Source organism: Meles meles, chromosome 6, assembly GCF_922984935.1.
Source record: "Meles meles chromosome 6, mMelMel3.1 paternal haplotype, whole genome shotgun sequence".
NCBI lineage: Eukaryota > Metazoa > Chordata > Mammalia > Carnivora > Mustelidae > Meles > Meles meles.
The window spans coordinates 48,237,404-48,252,022 of NC_060071.1; the positions used below are offsets into that span (position 1 = coordinate 48,237,404).

At 50.3% G+C, this 14,619-nt stretch overlaps 1 protein-coding gene across 8 annotated transcripts in view; it reads right to left on the minus strand.

Annotated features, from left to right (window-relative positions):
• DAPK2 (death associated protein kinase 2) overlaps window positions 1–14,415 on the minus strand; it is a 127,301-nt gene extending 112,886 nt beyond the window's left edge. Inside the window, exons 1-2 of one of the 8 annotated variants that reach the window (XM_046009699.1) lie at window positions 7,182–7,427; window positions 1,040–1,137 (exon numbers count right to left, since the gene is read on the minus strand). In XM_046009699.1, coding sequence (XP_045865655.1) covers window positions 1,040–1,137; window positions 7,182–7,196 — 113 coding nt within the window. In that variant the 5' untranslated portion in view covers window positions 7,197–7,427. Of the gene's footprint in view, window positions 1–1,039; window positions 1,138–1,376; window positions 1,470–7,181; window positions 7,497–7,701; window positions 7,762–14,261; window positions 14,324–14,396 lie in introns of those variants that run through there. The other 7 variants (XM_046009698.1, XM_046009697.1, XM_046009692.1 and 4 more) reach the window with 7 other exon arrangements.
• Between the last annotated feature and the right edge of the window lie 204 nt (window positions 14,416–14,619).

Below are 14,619 nucleotides of genomic sequence, written 5' to 3' on the forward strand. Positions count from 1 at the left end.
CTGGAAAAGGCATAACAGGTGTGCAGGTACAAACTGGACTGGCCAGACCTTGGCCATGTCACTTTCCAGCTGAGCAACTTTGGGCAATTTGCTTAAACTCTCTGGACCAGCTTCCTCATATGAAAAATGAGAGTGAAATTCAGACTCTGGGGCTGGTGTTCTGTAATCACTGAAGAGCCATTTAAATATTAGCAGATTCTAGAAACAGAAGGCAAGAAGAGAGCTTCGGGGGGCATCTGGGTGGCTCAGTGGGTTAAGCCTCTGCCTTCGGCTTGGGTGATGATCTCAGGGTCCTGGGACCCAGCCCCAAGTCAGGCTCTCTGCTCAGTCTGCTCCCGCCCGCACCCCCCCCCCTTTGCCTGCCTGTCTGCCTACTTGTGATCTCTGTCAAATAAATGGATAAAATCTTAGAAAAAAAAAAAAAAGAAGAAGAAGAAGAAGAAGAAGAAGAAGAAGAGAGCCTCGGAACATCTTCATTTCTTTCCACACAGTAACTACTTTTAGAACTCAGAATTTATCCCTGGCTGCATTTGGGATTTAGCCAAGCTAAAAATGCAACCAATAACTCAGATCCTATGAACCTTCCTGACGAGGCTCGAGTGGCCTCTTACTCAACGCGAATCCATTTTCAGGAGGATTACTTCACCTCCCATTCAGGCGCTGGGCTTATGAAACAAAATCCTGAGAGCCACGGAGAATCCCAAGTGGGACTCAGAGAAGAAAACCAACAGACCAGGTCTCGGTCCAGAGTCTGGGGAGGGCTTTGTGAGCAAAGGAACAGATGAAACAAGAATCCTTAAGATTTGCCCTTACTGTCAGCCAGGCAATTCGGAAACCACAGGGCACAAGAATTGTTGTCCCTTCCGCTGGCAAGTCGTTATTTCCACAGAGACTGCTATTTGCAGAGCCACACCTGAAGATGAATTCCTCAGGATTGTTTTTAAAGCTTCCCAGGAATCGCATGACAAGCCCGTGCTTACCTGATCAAGCAAACACTGCCCCAGGAGAGGCGTCCCCTCCACCTCTCCCAGCCTCTTACCTGCCCAGCTCCTCTCCGATGTCATAAAAGTCCTCCACCTTCTGCTGCTTGAACGTCTCCATGTTTGGGCTCCTCATTGAGGCCTGGAGCATACAGCCCTGAAACCAGAAGAAACCTGAGGTCAGGACAGCCAGGAACATCGGCACAGGCCCAAGAGTCTGGGCTTAAAAGTAATCGGCTGCACAGGAGCTCATAATTTTAACGATAATCCACAGCCCTAGTTCCTCAAGGACTAGCCAGCCCAAGCCTATTCTCACCAGTGAAAACGTATGGTTCTTATTGATTTTTATCAATTCAAACCTGTTATGGAGACAGGAAGGGAGGCCTCCTCACTTACTTAGATCTGCTCTCAACACGTTCAGAGAAACAGCCCCATGGCCAGCTTCAATGATTTGTTCTCATGAAATTCAGGCTGGTTGAGAAAAAGAGGCAGCCACAAGGCAGGAGAAAGAGCGCTCATCTTTGAGTCAGAAGTTCTGGGTTCGAGTCCCAATCGCCTGAGTAAGTCATTTAAACCGCCACACTTAGCTTCCCCATCTGCTAAACAGGTTAATCCTGTTAAAACACTGCAAATCATGAAATTATTTTGTAAACTCTAAAATGCAGTGGAAATGTAAGGGATTATCATGACTTCAGCTCCCGGAGGGGCTGCGCCACCCAGTTGCGAGTCTAAACTGATTTGTAAACTCTCACTCATCACCCCAAGGGAAAGAGGGACAGGAGTGGCAGAACCAATTATAGGAGGCACCAGCAGTCAGGGGCCGGAGGTTCTGATTCCAGTGCGGCCCACAACTAGCTCTGTGACCTTATCTCTTGTCAGAGAGCCTCAGAGTCCTCATCTATAAAATGGACCAACTGCCTGCCCAGAGCCCCTCAATGAGAGCCAGAGGACAACCCTGAGCCATGGGGAGCGTTCACCACCCCACCAGAAGAAGACTGTTTGCCTCCTCCCCTGGGATCTCCCTGCCCCAAAAAGCTCACCCATTCCTGGGACAGCCACATGCCATCCTGGACAGCACCCCAAGGGAAGGACCCAGGGCACAGTCTGCAAATGACAATGTTACAACCAGCTGCCTTTGGCTGCGTGTCTCAAGAGTCATTAGCACAGGCCTCTCCAAGCTCATTTTGGCTAGCACTGGCAACTTTTCTTCTGCCTGGCAATCAGATACCAACCACACCCAGGGCCCCATGAGCCCCAAAAGACTGTTTTCACCTCCTGGGTGAGGCAGCCTTCCACAAGGGTGCGTCTCATCGATGCCAAGTGGCTGAAGCCGTTCCAACTCTCAGAGAATGTATACATTTCACACTCCTTCCTCCAGCGCTGCCCCCTGTACACCGTAGCTCTATTACCATGAAGCCACCTGCCTGCCTCCCTCCCATAGGCTGCACATCCCTGAAGTCCCCCAGGCAGAGCCAGCCTGGTTCCTGAGCCTGACTCACGGTCACTTGCCGAACTACTGCCTCTTGATGCCCATGGTCCACCAGGCAGCCTCCCTCCTGCTCAGTCTTCAACCAATGCTAGCCTGAGCCCAGCAAACATGTGCTACAAAAAAGAGCAAGCTGCCAGGGCCCCAGTTCTAGACTAGCCTGGGTATGTAGCAGCTGTCTAACCCACACAGGCTGGCACCCTCTGGGCCTCAGTCCCCTCATCTGTAAATGGGACCGGTGACATCTCTATCGCATACTTCACACAGCCGTGTGTGGATCCATTTGTGAGTAGGGCATAAACTCATAAGCAAATAAGAAGGGTGATTATTACTGTTAATACGTGACTCATCCTGGGCCAGTCTTTGTGTTTCTGCTTCCCACAGCAGTGGAGAAAAGCATTTCAATTCCCTTCTAGGGAAAAGGTTTTGGGATCCTCCTAGAAAGTTTGGCTTGACCAAAATCTGAAGCTATACCCCCTCACTCACAGCCCCCCCAAGCCCCCATCCTGGCAAATTTCCTGAGACTAGCCCAGAGGGTGGCAGAAGACTGCTATCTACCACCTTCTTTGGGATCAGGCAGGTGCTAAGGGGTGGGGTTACTCATTTCACACACCTAGAGGGAAGCAGAAAATTCCAAAAAATTCTTTTGATAGATACCCTGAGACCAGTCCCTAGAACAGCAAAGACCCTCCCCAGAGTAGCTAAGATCCTCCATTAGGCAATAGGCCAGCTCCATTTGCTCTCAGGAGCTGAGCTGAGAGCAGCCCCAGCTCCCAGCAAAATGATGAGTCCCTGCCTTGGGCTCCAGGTGTAGCCAGGGGCTAGGGGACAAGGGAGCACCCTAAGGACAAACTAGAACCACCAGTTTGGCCCCAACTAAACTTTCCAGCCTTAGCCCCCTCCCCCCACATATCCTATATTCCAGCCAAATAAGACCTTTCCCATTCCCTCAAAGCTTTCACCCCTGCCATGCATCAGCTCAAGTTGGGCCCTTTCCATGGAAGGCCCACCTGGAGAGCCCTCCCAGCAAAACCATTCCCTTCCCACAAGACCTGGCTCAAATGCTACCAACTCCGTGAGGCTCCATGACTCTATCTCTCATCAAAACAGATTAAAATCCCCCTCCCCCTTTAAATTCCCAGAGAGGTCTCTTCATACATTTTTAGGTTTAGAGCTTTCATATTTTGGCTCATAACTGTCTATGTCTAACCCCAAAGAGAAGGCACAGACCCTACAGGCACACAGGACTGAGCTGGAATCTCAGCTCTATCACCTCTGCATATACTGAGCACAGGACAACTTTTCGGAGCTTCAAAAGACTGACATGGAAAATAAGTCTGGACAGTGCCTGTTGGTCACTGTTGGTGACTATGTGGAGCAGAGAGAACTCTCAGACACTGCCAGGAGAAGCATATTCTGGGACAACCACTTTAGAAATCTGTTAGGCAGTTTCTATGGGCATACCCAAGAAAAATGCATGTAGATGTTTTCCAGAATGGTCCATGGTAGAATGTTCACAGCAGCACTATTAATAATAGCTACAAATTGGAAACAACCCAAGGGCCATCAGTAAGAGAATAGATAAGTAAATTGAGCTGTATCCATACAATAGAATTATTCTATAGCAATAATAAACTACCACTACGTGTAACCAAATGGATAGAATTCACAAGCATAATGTTGAATGAAAGAATCCAGACACAAAATACCACATACTGTGTGATTCCACTTAGGCAAAACTCATCTATGGTGCTAAAAGTCAAAATAGTGGTTACCCCTGGGTAGGGGGTTATGTCTCGGAAACGGGAGTTTCCAGGTGCTGGCAATGAATGCTGTTTCTTGCTCTGGGTAGTGGTTACATGGATATGTGAATTGTGCACTTATTTTGTATGCAATCAAAATTTTACATAATAAAAAATGAGACTAAGATCTACATTATGATAAATGAGACAAACATGTAAAATGACCTGCATAGTGTTTGGGTGGTTCCAACAAATAAGAATTCCTTCCTTCCTGCCTCCTGTCTTGGAGCCCCATGAGGGCAGTGGTTGTCACATTCTCACCTATGTCCCCCTGTCACTGCTGGTATACAACAGGCACTCCCTAAATATTTGTTGATTTAAATGCAGGGCCCAGCTTCCCTTCTCAAGGTCACTGCTCAGCGGCTTCATCAGGTAAAAACAACTAGTAACAACTTAAAGCATTTTCCTAATTATCTCTCCCCAAGAGGAATTTGCATTTTATCAATTTATCAATTTTATCAATTTAGGGACATAAAACTAAAGGGGAGAAATTCCAAGGTGAATTTATAGTCACCAGTTAGGACCCAGAGAAGGCCCCAGGGCACAGGTACCTTTCTGGCCCTGAGAAGATGAAACAACATGGCAGAGGGGAGGGGCACAGCTACAGCTTTTGGTCAGAAGCACAGGATAATGTCTGCTCCAGACATTCCAAGGGTGAAACCCACCTTCACGCCCACATTTCTCTTAATGGAATCACTAGGACTCACACTCCTGCCATTAACCCTCATAATAGGCAACCCTTCTGAGGTTTAACACAGATTTCCTAGAACCTCACAAAAGGGAACCTCAAAGGTTATTCAGGGGCTTTTTAGACACCAGCATGAGGAAGGGGAGGCAGAGCATCTCCCCCTTTATCTATACAATAAGTTGGGGCTCTGGGTAAGAATTAACTGGGGGCAGGAGGAGCTTGACAAACCACTGCTATCTGGTCTATAATCCACTCGTGGTTTTTTTTTTTAACTTTTTCAAAATATTTTATTTATTTGTTTGACAGACAGAGATCACAAGTAGGCGGAGAGGCAGGGCAGAGAGAGAGGGGGGGGAAAGCAGGCTCCCCGCTGAGGAGAGAGCCCGATGCGGGGCTCGATCCCAGGACTCCGGGATCGTGACCTGAGCCAAAGGCAGAGGCTTTAACCCACTGAGCTACCCAGGCGCCCCTATAATCCACTCATTTGACAAAAGAAGGAAATTGAGGTCCAGACAGGGGATGGGACTTAAAGTCCCACAGACAGCCCACTCCAGCTGTTCTTGTCTGGGCTTCTGATGACAGCCCCCTCAACCCTCCAGTATAGCAACGGGGGTGGGGAAGCCAGTGGCCTCCAGAGGGACAACTTAGGAGGAAGCCTCCAAAGCTAGAGGATCACCCTGCAGGGAACCCTCTACCCTACTAAATCCTCTCACCCACTGGCCCCAGCTCACTCTCCTGGTCATTTGGAGATCCTCATCCTACCACACTCAGTGTCAGTCAGCGAAATGGGACCGTTGCAAGGGGGCAGGCAAGCTTGTCTTCTCATACCTTCCCCCACATTAGGAATCATCACACTCAGGCTGTGAGGAGACTGCCCACAGAAGGGAAGGAGTTCCAGCATTACAGAGCCCCTCCATGCAATCAAACCTCTGACCAGCCCCAATCAATCTCTGATGAGGAAGCTCGAACCCAGAGATCAGCCATTTGCCTAAGTTGACATGAGAAAACCCATTTTTCTAACGAAGGTCCAGCTCCACTAGACAGCCTCACGTCTAATAAGGAGGGAGTGGTCAGGGTCAGTTCAGGTCTCATTCCTGAAAGCTGAATACTTGCTCCAGACCAGCACATACTCACCCCCAAACACACACACCCTGCACCCCCTGCCCAAGCCTCTTCCAAGGCAGCTGAATTAACAGTGGGGCCACTTTACGGTTAAATCCAACTTGGGAGAAGAGCAGGACTCTGAAAGTATTGGTGAAGAGGCCAAGGCACCAGCTCCCCTTAGTCACCAGGAGCCTCCCAGAAATACCTTACATGGAGGCAGCTGGGAAACAGAGTCGGAAACCACAGCAGCAGCCCCCAGCTGACCTCCACTGGATTCTAGAGTACAAGGTGCCAGGGGCTGTTCTCTCCACCTGGCCCCAGGGACCTTCCCACTTGCTTCTGAGGCAACCAGCTAGGACTCCCTCTCTCCTAGGGTGCACCCCCAACCTATTACTACCTGCATGGCCTCCATGCTCACCTTTCTGGGACTCATTTTCTCCCTCCTAAAGTGAGAACACTAATCGCCACTGCGCAAAGTTACAGTAGGGACCAGCCAGACCCACACATGCCATAAGAAGTCCACAATGCCTGGCCCAGAGTCAGGGTCAACTACTGATGACGCCCTCGTATGCCCTTCTATCCCAGCCTGCTGCAAACTTACTGGCTACCCCCATTGCCCTCCTAGTGGCCCAGGGCCCATGACGACGGGGACCACAGCTTCATTCTGCCACAAGCAAGCTGACAGTGTGTGTGGAGCAGCCTTCTGGAATCACGTCCTTGTGCAAATGGGAGAAGAGGTGTGCGAGGTGGCTGCAGAGAAGACTAGCCCCTCTCCTCCCGGAAATCTGTAGTGCTCTCCCCATCATGGGGGCCCTAAATTGATGAAAGTCTGTTTCCTATCTCCCCCCGATCCCGCCCCGAGTGCCAAGCCTTGGCCAGCCGTTCCCACCCCTTCCCTCGTCCCTAGGGTCAAAGTGCCAGGCTTCAGAGCGCGCCCGAGAGCACAGAGGACAGGCCCGGGGCCGGACACAACGCCCGAGGGCAAGGCCGGCCAAACCCCCCGGACGGGGTTGCGGGGAGGATACGGTGTGAGGGACCCGGGCGGCGGGCTCGGGAAACCCGAGAGCGCGCCCGGGAGCAACCTGCCCCCGCCAGCCCCAGCCCCGCGCGCCCTGTCGCACCCGTCGAGCCCGCATACGGGCGCTACTCACGGCGAGAGGCTGCGCTGGGCGGGCACGGCGGGCGCGACGGGGTGCGCGGCGCTCGGCTCCGCTCTGCTCCCCGCCCGCTGCCCGCCCGCGGAGCCGCGGAGGAGCCGAGGGGGCGGAGCGGCGGCCCGTCCCAGGCGCCGGCTGGAGGCGCGCCCGGCGTCCCGGGACTGGGGCTCGGGGCGCCCCCTGCTGGGATTCCCCTCTGGACTGGCCCGAGGTGAGCGTCGAGAGCCTCCTGCCAGGTTCCCAAACACCTCCAGGAGTGGCGGCGAAAGTCAGTGGCGAGACTCTCCCCGTGTCCTTAGCGTTCTGCCCCTCACAGGCTGTGTGGCCTTGGACAAGTCAACTAACCTCTCCAATCTGATCTGGAAATTGCTTTAAATGAGCCGATGATAATCTGATATAGTTTGGCACAATCGCTCAGAAAATGGTATTTCTTTGTCCCCTCACTCCCGATCCCTTGCCCGCCCCCCGCCCCCCCACAACGCACACACCGTGAGAGAGGAAGTCCCACGAGGGAATAGGCCGTTTCCTCCCTCCCAGCCAGGATGCTCTTCTGGGAACATCACCACCGGCTTTCACAGCTGGGTGGGGGCTGAGATGAAGGACACTCCCCTTGTCCCCACCAACCCCCAGCTTGGGAGTGGCCTAACCTCGGATGCCCTCTATGTCCCCTCCCCCCAGCCTCTGCATGGTTGGTGAGTGAAGCCCCACATCACCGCCAAGCCTTCCTTAATAAAGGACTTGGCAGTGGATTCCTCCTCTCTTTCTTCTGCCAAAAATCCCAGGAAGAAGGAAAAAAAAAAAAAAAGGAATGAGAGTGGAGCGGGTGATGGGAAGAAGGAAGCGGAAACAGAATCACAGCCAAGACAGAACTTATTTGAAGACAAGAGACTGTTTAGCGAAAGGAAATGGAGGCCCCTTCCCAGAGTTTCCCATCCCTAAGTCACCAACAGGGCTCCTCAAGGGGTCCTAGAGGAAAAGATGTTTGATTTGGAGTTCCGCTCTTTGGTTCAAAGAACCAAAGAAGCCCTGAGCTTCTCCTTCATCAGTAAAGTGGGGCAAACACCCCTTCTTATAGTTTCCAATGGAGCTACTATGGGGCCGAAATGAAACATGTGTAAGGGATGCCTGGGTGGCTCAGTTGGTTAAGCATTTGCCTTCAGCTCAGGTCATGATCCCAGAGTGCAGGGATCCATTCCCACACTGGACTCCTTGCTCGCTGGGGAGCATGCTTCTCCCTCTGCCTGCCATTCCCCCTGCTTGTTCTCTCTCTCTCTCTCTCACGAATACATAAATAAAGTCTTTAACAACAACAAAAAAAGTATAGGATGTACCTAGAGGACCTCCACCAGTGTAAGCACCCTCCCGCACACAGACTGGGGTACTGACAAGTACAGATGAGCCCTGTCCCCCAGCTGACCAGAAAGACCAAAGAGCTTCCTTGTTTATAAACTTTATCACATCCCAGGACAGTGCAGACTCTGAGTCTCCTGTCCCAAGAGCACTATGCTACCTAGAGTAATACCCAAAACCAGTGCTGGCTTCCAAAGTCAGTGACAGAGAAGGCCACCCACAGAAGTTTCTCCAGTGTAGGGAGACCCTTTATCCTCAGACTACCCTCAAAACACACACACCCACTTCCAGTTATCTATTGCTATGTAACAAGACACCTCAGCCTTGGTGGCCTGAAACAGCAATATTGTCAGGCTCACAAATTCTGAGGTTCAAGAATTCAGACAGTGCACAGGATGGCTTAGCTCTGCTCCGCAATGTCCAGGGCCTCAACTGGGAAGACCCAAGTGGTGGGGAATAATTTGCATGGCTGGGAGATAGAATATTCTGGAGGTTTCTTCATTCATGTCATCGCCTGGGCTATGACAAAGCCAAGCTGGAATCAGCCAACACTGCCAGAATACCTACATGTCAACCTTTCCATCACTTCCCCTGTGAGCCTCATGCTTAACACCTAATTTGCAAAAACAACATCCCCTCACATGAGGCAAAACTGACATTCTTGGGTTTGATACTTGGCAAATTTGTCGAAGAACATCACAGCAGGAAGGGTCATTTTCAGTCATCCCATCCAGCCTGTCATTTTCAGACAAGGAAACGGAGGATCAGAAAAGAAAAAAGTGACTTGTCCAAGGTCACACAGCTGGTGAGAGGCAGAGCTAGGATTAGAACCAGGCCTCTGCCAGATTCTGTTTGGTGCTCCCTGCACCGTTCTTGCCAAATGCAATTGCCTAGGGAGGTACCATCTGGAAATGCATTTTTTGCTTAAGGTTGAGTGAACGTATCGGACCTTCACCTGAGAGCAGCAACAGGACTCTGAGCACTGCACATGGGACCAAGGTGGCAGTGGGCAGAGAAGGAAAGACCCCGAGGGTGGTAGCAAGAAGTGCATCAATTCCAGAATGAAACCAGAGGAGGGGCTGGGTATTAAGAGCTAAGAATCAAGCAATTCTGCTCCAGTTCCTGCATGTTTCCCACGGCTGGCAAAATAGCACAAATGGCTCACTCTGGCAATTAAGGCTCCAACCTTAATTCCCAGGCCCACACATACACCCTCTTCCCTCGTGTGTCTGCACAGCCAGCTCTCTTGCCGGGTTGAATTATTGGCTGTTCCTGCCTCCATGCTTTTGTTTAAGTCACTCCACCCACCCCCAGTCCCATCCTACAAAATCATATCCATCCTTCAAGGACCCTTGAAGGATGGCTATCCTTATCTTCCATGGATACCATCTCCCTTCCTCTCCAGATGGCTTTCTCCCCAGAGCCCCACCACTCTTGGTTTGTACCAAATTGGCATTCTCCTTCCCCTCCCTGTTTTAGTTATCATCAATGTCCACTTCCCTTTGCCTTTAGGGCAAGGACAATGTCTCGTTCATCTCTGTACCCAGGCAATGGCTGATAGCCCAAACCTGATAAAGTTTGTTAGATTGGATTGCTAGAATGTAAATAGCACAAGATGACTGTCTTGTTTTCTGTTGTCTCCCAAGGATATCCAAGTCCCTGGCCCTTAGAAATTTTATGTTGGATGGAGAGACGTTTAACTCATTTTAATAGCTGCCACATATAGCATTTCTTCCAGCAAGTACCTTCTCCATACCAGGAAATTTACTTCAGGGTGGGTGCAATGATCCCTTTCTACAGATGACGTAGCTGAGGTTTGGGAATGTTGACTTGCCCAAGCTCCCCTAACTTGTAAGTAGCTGAGCTCCGCTGTGAATCTGTCCTGCCCACCTCCAAAGACCAGGCCCTTTCTGCCCCCCTGACCCTCCTACACACTGTCTTCTCTCAGTGGAAACTTCCAAGGATTCTAAAATGGTGTTAATACAGGGCTTCTCAGCCCAGGCTGCACATCAGAATTGCCTGAGGGTGTTTAATGATCTCTGTGCTCAGACCGCATCCCTCACCAATGACATCGCAACCTCTGGGAGTGGTGTCTGGGCATCAGTAGTGGTTAAAACTCCCAAGTGATTCCAGTGGGCAGGTTGAGAACCACTTTGCTCATGTCACAAAGATCTGGGGAAATGAAAGCACCCTCCATCAACCCACCAAACTGCAAACACATCTGAGCATCTGCTTTGTTCAAGACACTCCAAGGGACCGTGAGATGGGTGAGTCACAGGAGTTTGAAGCTTCCAGAGGGAACAAGCCCACAGGGAAAGAGGTGACCGTGGCAGGCAGCAAAGGGCAATGAAAGTGGTGATATCCTAAAGCACACTTTGGTGCCCGGCAAGTATACAGAGCCTAACAACCTGCGGACAAGGACACTGGGCAGGGATTAAGATGCTGCATGTGTTGTCTGGGGCAGCTGGCCCTGGGGTCAGCCCAGAGGATGCATAGAGTGAGGACAAATGATGCCAGGTGCCTACATGCAGTTTACTTACTGTGTGATCTAGGGCAAGCTTCTTGATCTCTCTGTGCCTCATTATCCTCAGTGGTCAAGTGGAGCTAAGAATAACATTTGTCTCCTAGGTTGCTGTGAATGTTCAGTTCATCAGGGATCCATGCAAAGGACTTAGACCAGTACCTGGTACATGGCAGAGTGCTCAATGAGTCTTAGCTCTTTTAATTTTTCCTTAAATGTCTGCTGTGAGCTTCCCTAGAGGAGAAAATGGAACTTAGCCATCTTTTCATCCCATCCGCCTAAAGCCTGGCCCAGAGAACGTTCTTAGCAAGTGTCAAATGAAGTTTGGAATGCAGGTTTCTTGACAGTGGGCCCAGTGTGGACTCTTAGGCTATCAGAGCAATCCAGGAGAGGGCACAGGTGGTTCCTCCCTGGCTGGCTTATCTCCGGGCTGGAAGGCAGGCTGGAAGGCAGGCCGGAAGCCTCCTCCTCCCAAAGGTGGCTCTGTGGCCTGACTTCTCAGCCCTTCCCAGTCCTGCCTACTCTTCCCTGTGCCCTCTGCTCTCCCGCACCCAGCTAGGCAGGGCCAGAGGGTGTGGAAAGGGCCCAGAAGCCCTTCCTGTTTCCTCCCTCAGAAGTCCCATTGGCTCCTGCAGTCAGAGGTGACTGTTTCGAACTTTAGCCTTACTGGACTCGGCAAGGCCCGACCCCACCAAGAAAGGGGGTGGGCCATGAAAGGCCTTGCCTTTTCCTGGAAGCCTAGAGGATGGGGATTTCCTGGGCATATACGCACACCCATTCACTCTGCAAATGTTGGAGGATACCTCCTAGGCCTGGGTGCCATTAAGGGTAAGCATAGAATCAATGCCCAGATGTTTATAGTAGCAATGTCCACAACAGCTAAACTATGGAAAGAACCTAGATGTCCATCAACGGATGAATGGATAAAGAAGATGTGATATAGATATATATATATATATACCACATCTTCTTTATCCATTCATCCGTTGATGGACATCTAGGTTCTTTCCATAGTATTCAAATTCCATATAGTATTCAAATATATATATATATATTTATATATATATATTCAAATATATATTATATTATATATATTTTATATATATATATTCAAATATATATATATTTGAATACTATACAGCCATCAAAAAAACCCTCAAAATCTGGCCATTATGGAACTAGAGGGTATTATGCTAAGCGAAGTAAGTCAATCAGAGAAAGACAATTATCAAATGATCTCTCTGATATGAGGAATTTGAGAGGCAGGCCGGGGGTTGTGGGGGATAGGGAGGGAAAAAATGAAACAAGATGGGATCAGGAGGGAGATAAACCATAAGATACTCTTAATCTCACAAACAAACTGAGGGTTGCTGGAGGGTGGGGGGGATATGGAGAGGGTGGTTGGGTTATGGACATTGGGGAGGGTATGTGCTATGTTGAGTGCTGTGAAATGTGTAAGCCTGATGATTCACAGACCTGTACCCCTGGAGCAAATAATACATTATATGTTAATATTAAAAAAAAAAGAATCAATGCCCAGAAGTGTTGGTCTACTCCAGCAGGCATCACGAGGGGTTTAAAGGGGAAGGAGAGGCTTGAAAGAAGAGGACCAGGTGAGTAGGAGGTGGCAGGGAGGGGAGCACATCAGATGGGAGCTGCTGTGTGCACAAAGGGATGGGGGTATGCAACCACTTGCCATTTACTGTCCCACTCCCACCTGAGTCAGCTTGGGGGTCACCCTGTCAGATCATGACCCAGGCATCAGCCATTGCCTTCAGTTTGGGGCAGAGGTTGGTGTCATGGGCATGGAGTTCTTAGAGAGGCCCCCCCAAGACTGTGCCTACCTTTAGGGCTACAAATTTCACCTACGTGTGTCTCTAGCTTGAGGAGTCAGGTAGGCCTATTTATAGTCCTGTTCAGCCACAGTTTTGGAAAGTCACCTTTTCTTCTCTGAGATTCAGTTGCCTCATCTGTAAAGTGGGAATATCACACCTTTCCCTCAGAATTGATGTGAGGACCAGATAAAATATTTGAGAAAGAACTGGGTACAAATGTCACCTCCCCTCCCAAAACTGATGTGTCCCTCTCTCAAGACAGTCTGTCACTTGTGCCGTATCTCTCTAACCATGTTGTTACCACAACTGTCCCTGAAATATTTTCTTCCTTTCACCTTCATTTATCCAAGACTTAGCTCAATTCTAGCCTCCTTTACTGTTCAGATATTTCCTGATGCGGTGGGCCAGGCTCTGGACTGGGCCCTGAGAGAAATGAGACACAGGCCCTGCCCTTCAGGATCTCCAAGCCAAGCAGAGAAGTTATCCTGGAAACAAAGGTCCAGAACCCCACGGTCTGGGGCCAGGCAAGAGACTAGGCAGAGACCTGGAGGAGCCCAGAGGTGGGAGGGATTGTCCCTGAGTGCTGAGGGCAGTGGCAGGAAGGCTGCTCTGAGGAGAGAGCCCTTCCTCAACGTCACAATCATATCTGCTGAACTGAAGATAAGATTGCACCTTCCCCTGTTTGTTAATGGGTCCTTTGAGTCACTCCTGCCATCCTTCCCACACTTTGCTGGTGGTGTGGTTAGACTCACCATCAGAGGCCTTGGGTGGATCCATGAGGGAAGGATGGGAAGGACAGAATTTCCTACCCATCCCAAGAGGAACTTCAGGGCCAAACCTGGTCCCAGTCTGCTCCGACTCCTTCCACACCCCTGGCTGATCCCCGAACTCTGTGTAGGCTTGCCCTCCCACTCAGGGCTCGTGCCCTGCCCTCCCTGGTCTGTATCTCCCTCTCAGCTGAGCCCAGGTCCTGACCCAATTACAAGCAGCTGCATCCGGGAAAACAAAGGCAGAAAAGGCCAAGTCCGGCCATCTATAGTGGCCTCCATCCCAAACAGAACTGGGCCTCCATCCTCACCAGAACTGCTCTCCAGGGTAAGGAACCCTGGGACCCCTCGGCTCTTTCCTTCTAGGTTTTTCCAGCCTCTCACGCTTGGTTTCTGTCACTGTCTCCACACAGATTATGCTCATCCCTCTGCTTAGATCAAACCAACATTTATAGAGAATCTATCTGAGCCAGGCACTGTACTAAGCATTTTCCTATTATTTCATTTAAATTCCACCACACACTGTATTATTATAATCTCCAATTTACAGATGAGACTTGGTGAGACTCACAGAGTTAATATGTAGCAGAGACAGGGCTTCACACTCTGCACCAGTTATGCCACACCACCAATCTCCAAGTTCTGCACTGAACATTAGGAACAGCAGAAGTTGGGGGGCTGTGTATGGTGTGACAGAATCACTCACGAATTCCACAGCAGGCACAGCAGCGCTGGTAGGCTCCTCCCTTACTCTTCCACCTCTCCACTAGCCGGAGGATACAGCTTTGGATTTGAGATAAATCCGGAATAAGAATAACTCTCTGAAGGACGCCTGGGTGGCTCAGTCGGTTGAACATCTTCCTTCAGCTCAGGTCATGGCCCCAGTGTCCAAGGATCAAGCCCCGCCTCTGGCTCCCTGCTCAGGGAGG